This window comes from Thermobia domestica, chromosome 3 (assembly GCF_964235325.1).
Source record: "Thermobia domestica chromosome 3, izTheDome1.hap1.1, whole genome shotgun sequence".
Taxonomy (NCBI): Eukaryota; Metazoa; Arthropoda; class Insecta; order Zygentoma; family Lepismatidae; genus Thermobia; species Thermobia domestica.
In genome coordinates, this window is record NC_137456.1 from 124,711,588 (window position 1) to 124,724,226 (window position 12,639).

At 32.7% G+C, this 12,639-nt stretch overlaps 1 protein-coding gene across 2 annotated transcripts in view; it reads left to right on the top strand.

Moving 5' to 3' along the window:
- The window catches only part of LOC145680706 (transmembrane protein 272-like), a 59,993-nt gene extending 47,970 nt beyond the window's left edge, over positions 1-12,023 (top strand). For both annotated transcript variants that reach the window (XM_081751623.1, XM_081751624.1), the window contains one exon: positions 2,048-12,023. In XM_081751623.1, the coding sequence (XP_081607749.1) occupies positions 2,048-2,232 (185 nt within the window). In that variant the 3' untranslated portion in view covers positions 2,233-12,023. The remainder of the gene's footprint in view (positions 1-2,047) is intronic.
- The last annotated feature ends 616 nt before the right edge of the window (positions 12,024-12,639 follow it).

A 12,639-nucleotide genomic window follows, 5' to 3' on the forward strand; every position in this document is an offset into this window, starting at 1 on the left:
TGTGAAAAGAAAAGCGGCGGATATCATGAACATGATTTCCGAAAATGACTGGCAACGCTGTTTTCATTAATGGAACGTTCCAGTGTAGAGATCATGCCGGGGATTACTTTAAAGGGGTTAGTATTCCTATTGTACAAAATGACTAATAAAAGATGTTGTAGCATCAGTCTTTTGCCACACTTCGAATGACTGCAGCTTTGTATGCTGTGGTCCACAACTTCCTGTTATACCATGGCTTCTGTGGTTACACTTACAGGACGCAGTACTGCAAATGAGTGAACATCTTACGTAACCACTTACATCCTATGATGCAGATACACTATGTGATCAAAAGTATCCGGACACCTGGCTGAAAATGACTTACAAGTTCGTGGCGCCCTCCATCGGTACTGCTGGAATTCAGTATGGTGTTGGCCTACCCTTAGCCTTGATGACAGCTTCCACTCTCGCAGGCATACTTTCAATCAGTTGCTGGAAGGTTTCTTGGGAAATGGCAGCCCATTCTTCACGGAGTGCTGAACTGAGGAGAGGTATCGATGTAGGTCGGTAAGGCCTGGCACGAAGTCGGCGTTCCAAAACATCCCAAAGGAGTTCTATAGGATTCAAGTCAGGATTCTGTGCAGGCCAGTCCATTATAGGGATGTTATGGTCGTGTAACCACTCCGCCACAGCCCGTACAGTATGAACGGTTGCTCGATCGTGTTGAAAGATGCAATCGCCATCCCCGAATTGCTCTTCAACAGTGGGAAGCAAGAAGGTGCTTAAAACATCAATGTAGGCATGCGCTGTGAGAATGCCACGCAAAATAACAAAGGGTGCAAGCCCCCTCGAAGAAAAACATGACCACACCATAACACCACCACCTTCGAATTTTACTGTTAGCAGTACATACGCTGACAAATGACGTTCACCGGGCATTCGCCATACCCACACCCTGCCATCGGATCGCCACATTGTGTACCGTGATTCCTCACTCCACACAACGTTTTTCCACTGCTCAAATCGTCCGATGTTTACGCTCCTTACACCAAGCGAGGCGTCGTTTGGCATTTACCTGCGTGATGTGTAGCTTATGAGCAGCCGCTCGACCATGAAATCCAAGTTTTCTCACCTCACGCCTAACTGTCATAGTACTTGGAGTGGATCCTGATGCAGTTTGGAATTCCTATGTGATGGTCTGAATAAATGTCTGTCTGTTACACTTTACGACCCTCTTCAACTGTCGGCGGTCTCTGTCAGTTAACAGACGAGGTCGGCCGGTACGCTTTTGTGCTGTATGTGTCCCTTCACGTTTCCACTTCACTATCACATCAGACACAGTGGACATAGGGATGTTTAGGAGTGTGGAAATCTCGCGTATAATAATCAGAATAAAATCATATTTGCCATTGGAACACATTTGGCTGTCTCGGGTTAAATAAAGCTTGTCGTTTAATTAGTACATTTATAATGAAGCAAAACATTTGGAAACACAATATGTATAATTTGGTTGTATTGATACTTCACCCTGTAGCTACAACGTAAACATTCAGAATCTAATTGATATTTATTTCCAATCGAAGAGATAGGCGTTAACTACCTTTTGTGAAGAATTTACTGCTGAGGCTCTTCAGAGTGTGCGTATAGTTTAACTAAATGACAGAAGTAACTCAGATTACATTAATACAACTTGATAAATTGACTCGCAAACTTGACAAGTTGTTTTTCTGTTCGCAAATTGTGTATCCGTAAATACATAAATAAATATTTCTACTCCGTAAATTAGCAGCCTGCATGTGTTGAACATTTTTTTGGTACGTAGACAAGTATCAGTGTACATGAATAGAAATTCTACAAGAAATTAGCTTTCAAATATCATAGCTTATAAATACATTACCAACTGTTCTGTACGAGGTCGTGGTACCTTTACCACATAATTTGTAAAAAGTTAAATATGTGTAGATTAAATATTCCAGGTATTTTGTGAATGCGTATGTCTGAATATTGCTTTTATTAGTGTAAGAAAATATATTTCGTTAGAATTTTATATATGAATTTTCTTTGACAGGTTCTGTGTGGGTGTATAGAGTATATGAGCCAAGTTATGATCCATCAGATCCGGATTATTGCAACAGAACTTTGTATCTCTTCTCGTTCTGGCTAATAACATCAGTTTACATTGTGATGGGCATAATTACTTTGTGTTTGTGCAGCATAAGCGTGGCGTCTATTGCATTCCAGCGAGATGTATAGTGTTTATGCTAGTAGTGGTGCCCAAGTTATTGTGAAAATAAAAAGCGAATATGTGAAGCCTGAATCACATGTGTTTTATACTCCTTTTATGACTTAACTACTGGATTTATTCCAATAGCCTGTTAATTCCTGGTTTTATAAGCAGAGATTCTGTTGCAGATCTCTCTGTGTTGCCTATAATATATATATATATATTGAACATTTACTATATAGGTAATATTTTTATAGCATTTCATATTTGTAAATTTAATCAACTTACATGCTTATGTGTGAGTGTGCTGTGTGCATATATATATATAATAATATTGTAAATATGTACAAAGTGAATATGTGTAGATGTTCCTTTTTCCAAGAGACTGATGTAATTTTTTTACTGTGTAATTCCATAACTTGTAATTTCGCAGCTTATCTTGTCACGGTTGCAGCTGTAATGGTATCATCATTTTTAAGCTAAGAATAATTCTATATATACAAGAAATATGACAGTGAATTAAAAATGTATTAGTAGAACACAGGAGTCGTATCCATTGGTCAAAGTGTAAATCGACTTTTGTGGACTACTTCGTAATATCTTCTCAGACGATTATACGTAACAAAAAGGGAGATATATTATCTTGACGATATGCGAGATTGTACACAATTAAGCACGTTAAAAGAGAAATTGAATCATAGCATTATGTTTTGCATACACATGACTGACATTTTAAGAAGATTTTGTGTACTTTTTATATATTAGACTTTCTTTCAGCTTGGGTTAATGTGTGGTACAAAGTATTAATGTATAACTTGCCCTAATATCGAGATTATGAAGCGTGTTCAAAAACAGAATACATTCGCCATGATATCATTAAGGGCCCAAGTTACTTGCAGGTATATATACTTAATATATCAGTATATATTTAATTTATTTACTTTTTTAAGAACTATAGGAATGAAGTATTCTTTTGATAGTTTTAGTGTCGAAAGATTGAATAAATTGTATTTTTGTGTGTTTGCAGGTACAGTCGGTGCCAAAATCGATTTTCTCTTAAGAAAATAGAACACTGTTGCTTTACAATAAATAATAGTAATAATGTTTTAAGGATAAAAAATATGTGGACAATATAACATTCTTCAGCATGATGTATTTTGTTTCTGACTGTACGCAGAAAACTTTTTTTCTTAAATGGCCTATCAAAATTTCGAAGTGTACACAACATGTCAACACTGGCGTTGGATCATATTTCATTTCATTGTTTATTGTATTCGCAATTATTAGTTTCATATTACAACCGTTTATTAATGTTTGAACTTAGAAAACTTTTGAATTAACCATTTAATTTTAGAAGCGGATGTACACTCATGTCCAAAATTATTGTCGCATGTCTATAAATATGTTGTTGTAGGAATATAATTTGATAACGAATTCGCTCGGTATTTATTATAATGTTAGTATGTGTATAATCGGCAAAGACATGTATGTGGCAAATTTCATGTCAAAAGAGCAGTAAATAAGAATAATAAAACGAAAATAAAACTTTCTTGTCCATTTAGCAACATTTTGTTTTACTGACTCTACTTTTCGTATTTATAATTCTTTTCCCATGAAATTGACTACAAATATACATTTCCCGATTATACATATAGTACCAGTATTAAAAGTACCCTGCAAAATAAATATCAAATTATATTTTTACAATAAGACAGTTATAGATATGCGACAATCATTTTGGACATGAGTGTACGTATGGAAAGAAAGTTAAACTGTTTCAATTCTATAATAAAATGTACAGTCATATATATGTTAAGCAACTCTAGTAGTAAACAACCAATATGAGTTTTTTTTTTTTTTTTTTTTTTTTTTTAACAAAACAAAGAGAATATACATTTATTATTTAAGGACAAGTGTACAGTGCATTCCTTCTGTATTTAGAGGGGCAGAGAATAATGCATACTTATTCATGGAATAATGTTTAAAAAGTTGTGCAATTTTCAAGAATTTAAGTATCTTTATATATTGTTCAAAGCAAAATCGCAGGAGACCTATTTTTCCAAATTGGACAAACTCCTTATACAAAATTACAAAAAATTACTATAAATCTGAATAATTTTATACTAATTTTAAATATTCACCAATAGACGTATCTGCTGTTTAGGAGTGTAGATTCTCATTGATTTCATTCTTACACTGATACATGTTGTAAAATGCCACAGTAAATATTTATTAACTTGTACACTAGATTTCATAACATATGTCACTGCACTACACTACACTACATTAAACTAGAGACCACAATACATTTTAGGAGATAACATTATTTTGTAGCATTCGTCGTTAATTTCTTACGTTTCCTCTTGATTTGACAATTTCCTGAATTTTATGTTAACGTTTTAGCGGATCATAAATTATCATTTTCCCGCACTTAAAATGTGTCATTAATTCCCGTATAGAGAGTTGTCTTTTTCTTTAATTTCAATAACCTCATCATTAAAAGATGAGTCATGCAACTTGGGAACAAATTAGTTTGCTAAGATGTGAAAATGTTAAAACATGGTGTTGTAAGGTCATGAAGTATAATAGGAATATTCTTCAAGAATTTAGATATTTTCATTCTCCCCCATCCTCTGATTGCTGGTTTGGAGGATTATGCACAAAGCCACTCAGCATTGACAAAGGAAAAAACAGTGCTGTCTGATCATTCTCGCATTCCTGTGAAAAGATGTATACTAAATTACCCGTAATCAGCTCGGAGTAGGCGAATAAGATGAAAGCTATGAAAGTACTGTAACGTATTAAAAATAGATTTCTCTATCGTGGAATATTTTGAAAATATTTCCGTAATATACGCACAGTTTCTACTGAATTCTTCAGGTACTGCTTTCCGTTTCCGAGTTGGATTGATTCCGTATTTTGTAAAAAATAAATAAATAATTTTTTTTTAAAAAAAATTGCATAATCTGTTTTCTTGGCTGAGAGCATAAGAGTTCGTTCACAATGGGCAAGTTTCCGCCATACCCACCGTTCCGCTTTGAACAAGTTTTACGGGATATATATATTTTCTTTCTTTTTTTTAGGTCAGCAATCATCAGAATGGTTTAGCGTAGCTTTCCAATCTTCTCTATCCTGAGCCAGATTTTTCATTTTCATATGCTTTTCTTTCCTATATTTACATTATTTGACCGGTATATTTTAATTGTAGTCTCTGGGTATTTTTACATCTACTATTTCCTTCATATCTAATAGCGTAATTCCTCCATGCTTTGTGTGCAGTCATCCTGTCTCTTCTTTTCGAGATATTATTCAGTACTTTTTTTTCTATCATTTTCAATATTTTTTCATTTGATGCTTTACCTGATTTTGATCATCTTTCTAGAGCACCACATTTCGAAGTCTCCATTCTCCATTTTCTTACTTCTAGAGTTCATACTTCATATCTATGCAACGCAACACTCCATACATACTCTTTTCTGAAATTCGTGTCGATGTTTCTGGTTAGAACCTTCTGTTTTTTCTTCGCATGAGTTATCCTGGATTTTACATCTTGTTTGCACCTATTATCGCTTGTTATTTTACTCCCTAAGTAATAGAAGTTCTTTACCTCTTCCACCATGTGATCTCCTATTTTGATCGTTATTTTTGTTGTTTCCTTTCTTGTGTATCTCATAACTTTTGTTTTCTCACTATCTGCAAACTTAAATGTATGTGTATCTACGCGTGAGCATTTGATAGTCATTTTGTCGAGTGATCGTGCCGTATAAAGGAGAATTGAACAACGAAAAACTGTACAAATGCGACTGATTGCTGGATCAATTATCGACGATTTGATCATTGTAACTTACAGCAAGTTTAAAAGCTCGATCAAAATATCAAATCTTCGTCGTGTATTAAATTAGAATGGACAACAGAATCTTCATATTCATTACATTACTTTTTTTTTTTTTCCGGTGGTTTGGGAGGAGGGGGGTCCGGAAGTGTAGCCTAGGGCGCAAGTGTGTGTTAAACCGGACCTGTCACAAAGTAGATGACTTCCTTATCGTAAATACCAGAAGGAATAAATTTTAAATACTCCAGTTTCCAAAAAAATTAACTAAATTTTGAAATTCAACCGAAAAAATTGTAACTTAATAGTATTCACTGAATATTTGTGAATGAACTCTGCTACATTTTCAAATGCTCGTAGGAATGCACACTTAGTAAAACAAAGGTGCCTTTTTATTTATATATATATATATATATATATATATATATATATATATATATATATATATATATAATTAACAGAAGAATTAACAATTTGGCGAGAAAAGTCGGGTTGCGAGAGAAACATGATTATGATTTCGTAGAAATTACGTATGTCCATGGAATTTCTGTAAGGAGTCGAGGATATTTTTGATCAAAATCTTTTTGAAACTGGTTATATTTGAAGTGAATTAAAATATTAATTTGCAATTTACCGAGATCACACGAGCCAACCATTCGACAGTAAGGGAAGCTCTGTTCATGAATTTGGCCATTAGTGATCATACCTGTTTACTTAACAGCTGGTAATAAAGGTGTTTATAATCGTCCTTCCAGAAAGCAGTGTTCTGTATTATAAAGCGACATTTCATTTTATGTAATGACTGTACATTTTATAATTAAAACATTTCACCAAATAACTCTGTGTGATATATTTTGGGATGTGCTGAGTTACCAGTGGAATCAATTGCTGTACGGAACCTAACTAACTGAAAGGCTCGTTTCTTCATCGCCCAACTTATGGTACTAGTATGCTGGCAAACTAGTCTCTTAGCAGAACAATGCTGTAGTCCAAGAACATTCTACAAAATTTCTCCACTTTTCTCGAATTCACTGAGATGTGTCATACAGCGCTATTTGCTGTAATGTTTCAATTGTGTCACAGTTTACGGTTCGTATTTATTTTTAATCTTGTTATAGAAGAAACGTGATTATTATTTTGATATTGAAATGTTGAATGCCAATTAAGTTATTATTTTGTGAAGTAATCTGTTTGAATGTTGTTCTATACTCTTTGAGTTTGTGTAAAATGATTCTGATGCGCATAATAACTTTATATCTGTGTTGTTTACACCTAGATTAATACTATGTAGTTAAATGAAAATTTAATAATTACCAAGTACTGTCCCTGTTATCATAAGACTCTTTTGTAGTAATTTCTTGATATTTCAGTAATAATGCGAAATGGAAACCGAAAATTCAGAATATATATTTGTACGTTAAGATGTTTTTTTTTTAATGTACTGTTATCAATATAGCCAAGTCCCGATTATTCGTGCTAATCACCGGATAGAACGACAAGAATAAAGAAGAAACATTATCAGAAATGTTCGTTGATATGCCGCAATAATGGTTTAGCATAAGAAAATCCTGAACATATGCGGTCGTAAAAATGTTGATTTATAGTATAAACAAACTACCGGGGACAAGTATTGTATTTTGCGATTTATTACAATATGTCAAAATACAATATCATTTATATTCTCTGTCATGTTTGTAATTAAATACAATACTGCTAATGGATGCTGTAAGATACATATTACTAAATTAAAATTAATTACTAACCTTGTGTCCCAAAAGAATGTTGTATTGTATTGAATGATTTCAATCCTCTGTGGGGTTTTCGTCAGTTACTCTTCTCCCGCTGCTATGCTTAATCTTGATTATTAATACAGTAGCATAAATATTGTTATTATTTATACAATTAAATGCTTATAATTCTTTTTTCAAGACTGGAAGCCTTTAAGTGAAAATGTGCGAAGTTCTAAAAAATGAATACCTTTTTCTTCATATTCATAATTACTGTGGTACAAAAATGTCCCCACATGAATAATTAAGATCAAGCATAACAGCGAAAGAAGTTACTGATAAAAACCCCATAGAAGGTTCAAATCTTTTAATATGATGCAACATTCTTTTGGGATACAAGGTTAATAATTAATTTTAATTTAAATAGCACTACGTTGAAATTACGGTAGATTAAGCTTTCATAAGTTCTCGAGTTCGGTTTGCTTATCTAGTATATTTATACTACAGTTGTGCGAGCTCAGTTCACATGATTCGAAATTTCTTGTTGTAATTTTCTGGGCACCTTCATCGAAGTAAAATATAATAAAATACCGTGCATGAATAACCAGCAAACCGAATAGTCTGTGCACGAATATCGAGAGTTTGCTGTATTTATTTTGATATCCTGAACAGGCTGTTTTTACTTGATGTATATCGTCATAATTACCTTGGAAATTAAGGTTTAAAGAAAACTTAGGTATGGTTTTATTTACCAGACCTTGCAGTTGTGGTGGTAGTTTTCTTTCGCATTAGGATTGAAACAAACAGGTAGGTTTACAAGAAAGTTGGGTCTTTTATAAAATATTCGCACTTTTGTATGTGATTTAAATAATCCAGTATTTGATATCGATTATATTTTTAATTTTAGATTTAGATTTTAAATACTACAATTATTATGTACTTTCTATAATTTATACGAGATGCTCACATGAATAGCACATTCTCTAAGTAGGAAGTCATAATTATTTTTTGAAGATGAATATTTGCTACGTACACGGCGCACAATGTGTAATATCACGTAGACTGTTTTCTAACTATAAAGATTTTCATCTCTTTGTATTAGTACGCTGTATAATTAGTTCAGTAGTCAAAGATGGACGTGATCATTTTCCGTAAATTACGATTTGATTTAGATATATATGTAATTACTGTTAGAACTTGCGGTCCCTACAAGTCCAAATATTCGACCTTACAATGTTACTTATCGTAGAAAATTGAACTGTCCTGATCTAGACTTCGCTCGTAGGTTTTCTGATATTAATTAATCATGACGTCGTGTATATGACAATTAATTAATCATGACGTCGTGTATATAACAAAAGGGCATAACTGATAAAAGTGTGTTTTATTTTATTATTTTTATCTTTTTTTTTAAAAAAGAGAGCATATGAATGGCTCTTTATTCCATATAAGCTAATGTTTCATTAGAAAAACCTATTAATTACAAATAATATATATATCACTTTTTGAAATATGGATTCATGTCTTTGAGTCTCTGAAATATCTCAGTTTTGGCGATTTCATTTCATCGTCTACAATTGATGTGGGCAAACTAAATCCATTACATAGACGTTTGCATTATATCGTTGGTTGAATATTTATGTCAAGGTAAATTTTAATTAAAAATGCTATGAACATTTTCGTTGTTGCCACAATATTTATTCTATCTGACCAGATTTCGATAATGTAAAAAGTTCCTTGTTGTTTATTTTAATAAACTTCTATAATTTAATAGTAAGCTTTATAATTATTAAAGTCCATATGATAATTATTAAAGTGAACAAAAGCAGGAAATTCAAATTGAATGGGACTTGCCCAACTGTCCTTTTAATATTTCTTCGTAAAGTTGAATTTCAAATATTCTTTTATTTATGTTTTGACATGGAGGATTCATGAAAATTAAAGTGATTCGCTTCTTAGAAAAGTCCTCCGAATTTTCAAAGGGATATACATTATGTGTTGTCTTCTGTTTTTCTTTCTTTTATATGTGTTGGCTATATGACGAAGATCCGTGACAGGGATCGAGAAATTTATTTTTACAGAGTAAATTGGAGGCTAGTTATATAAGTCGTCATATAATTATTGAACTTTAGTCCTGCTAAACGAGATTTTCTGTCAATAAATATTATGAGTACAAAGAAAGTGTTCGCGGTGTTCTTAAGTAAGTGGTATCTGTCGATGATACACGGTGTTGTAATGTCTGTGATGTTCCAGCATAACCATTTACAACAGTTCAGCACCTTGAACAATAATAAGAATTAACAGTATGATATTTAGAGTATTGATTATCACATTAGTTGGATATGCGATTTCTTATATAGCGAGACACTTTAAATACTTCAATTCTAGCATTATACATGAGTTTATGTCCTCATAATAATTTCTTATGAGTATATAAATAATATGTTGAAACATAATTTTAATACAAATATTCATTCCAGGAAATCTACCTAAAATAAAAATAAAAATGTTACTGATAAATATGGAGAATGTTTGTTGATCAACATGCAGAATATTGACATAATAGACAAAATAATAGAGATACTTCTGGAAGTAGGAATTTGGTGTATTAATGCGGTGTTGGGCTATCTTTAGCTTGAATTCTGGTGGGAATAGACACATACGAGTCTTGAATTGTGATTAATGAAATTTGAAGCTATTTCAACTCAAGTAGAGACAATAACGGTTGAAATCGGCGCAGAACTACTCATAGATGTTAGGTAATACTGATATGTGGAGACTGAGTGGACCAGAAAAGTTACAGAACCTCTTCTATATGTTGAATACCATCATATAGAGCCCCAGAGCTGCCAATCCATGCTTAACAATCGGATGAAGACAGATCACATCGTATGTGTGACGTGATGTTCACCATGCAATTATGCATTCAGTAGTGGGAAATAAGATAATGGTCGACTCATCCGATCAAGTGGCTCGTTTTCAGAACTCTGTAAATTCCATGCTTCGGTCATTGTACTGCTCGTTCTCTTCTAAGCATTTTGGCCTATCTCTAGTGACTTGGTAATAGTAGGTAATAGTAACATGTCCATATATACACATTCTATGAAATTTCTGTTGCACATTGTTTTGATAATGGTTTAATTTTTCAGCCGATGTTTTCTTCTATGACATCACTATTCGCTTCAATACCTTGTTATTCTTCTGCAGCTTAGTTTATCTGCTGCTATTGCCTTAGCAGACCATGTTTTACTGTGCACTATTTATACTGTCAAGACGCGAACTAGACTGCACCAACAGCTAAATCTCTTTGTAACTTAGTAAGATCTTACATCCGATTCACTCAGTTCAGCACAACTTCCAACGTTGGTAGTAGTAGTCCACTATTCTCACTATCTGCAATAAACAAGAGAAGGTTGAATGACACATTGTTTCAGGTCAATTTGTCAGGCGTTTCCTCTATTTTGTTCGCTATAAATATAAACACTTGGCAATACTGAATTTTGTATATATAATTTCTTAGTTATTTTTTGAGAATGGGTTAATTTTAATATGTAATTTCAATCGCCACACATTAGCTATATTTTGCAATATCTTACGTCTAAAACAAATAACAGAAAATATGAAATGTTTGATCTTACTTCTTTGATATAGATGCAAATACACAAATAATGTGTATTTAGTTTTAACCAGTTATCCATAGAATGACAAGTCTAGTGTTGTTATGTTTTTATTTATTTGTTTACTTATTTGTTTGCAGTGACTATATACTCGAATTTCCAAGTCTTTGCTGCAATCTTTATTGTATGTTCTCACACAATTACTAGTTTGTAAAGGACATATTAAGAAATCGTATAATTTAATGTTGCTGTTGTGTCTCATTATTCTGCTACCTGTACTTGTGCAGAATAAGAATTAAAAAATATTTAAGATAAATAATATAAAAGAATAGTGGAATATGGTAAAAAAAAAATAAAGGAAAATCGTAGTAACAGAAAGTAATATTCATGTGCTTGAGGAAATAGTGATAGCAACACATAAAATGTAAATTCAAGCCTAAAAAACTAATATGTTAAAAAAAGCTGTACATGACATGTACATTAATTAGTAAGCCAACATTGTTCATATAGGCGCAAGAACTTGTACCTTTCGAGCCACACTAATGTTTTCTCTGCATAGGTTCAGCTCTTAGTTCTTCGGTGCTGCTTCAATATATTTTGTATTACATCTCAAAGAAAATGATATAGTGCGTATTATTGCATTGCTAGATTGTTTTCGTAAATATAGAAATATAAATATGTTCAGAATAGATCTGTTCTCAAAACTCAAGCAGATTAAGGGAATGCAGTAATAAATGGTATTCTCTTAGACAGATTATCATTCGAGAAGATATTTATCAGAAGCATATAATAAAAAGAAGTCTTATTAAACATGAACTGTATATCTGATTGTTTGATTTTTTCATTCTACTTCATCTTACCTTTTTCGTTACAAAAGGAAGAAGACATTAACATCCGTGGATATTTCATAAATGCGTGCAGGATCTCACTAGATAAAGAAGAAATATATGTTCTTTTTATACCCCATTTGCAGTTTTAAAGATCAAGTTACTTAAGTACATTAAACAAAAATTGTGGAGTGTTTACTTTATTTTTTAACATGGAGTTACATCACTAGCTCGGATTTTCCATACTACATTGTTAATTTGATTTTGGAGATATTTACATCGAATTTCACCTGATCCTTATTCAAGGTGCATTCTGAATATATTTATTTTAATGTAACACAACGGAAAAATCTGGTCACTAGACTGGCGAAAATCGAAGCTCACCTTTCGCTTGCCAAGCAATTGCTGTATCAGTTACACTATCAAACTTATGACT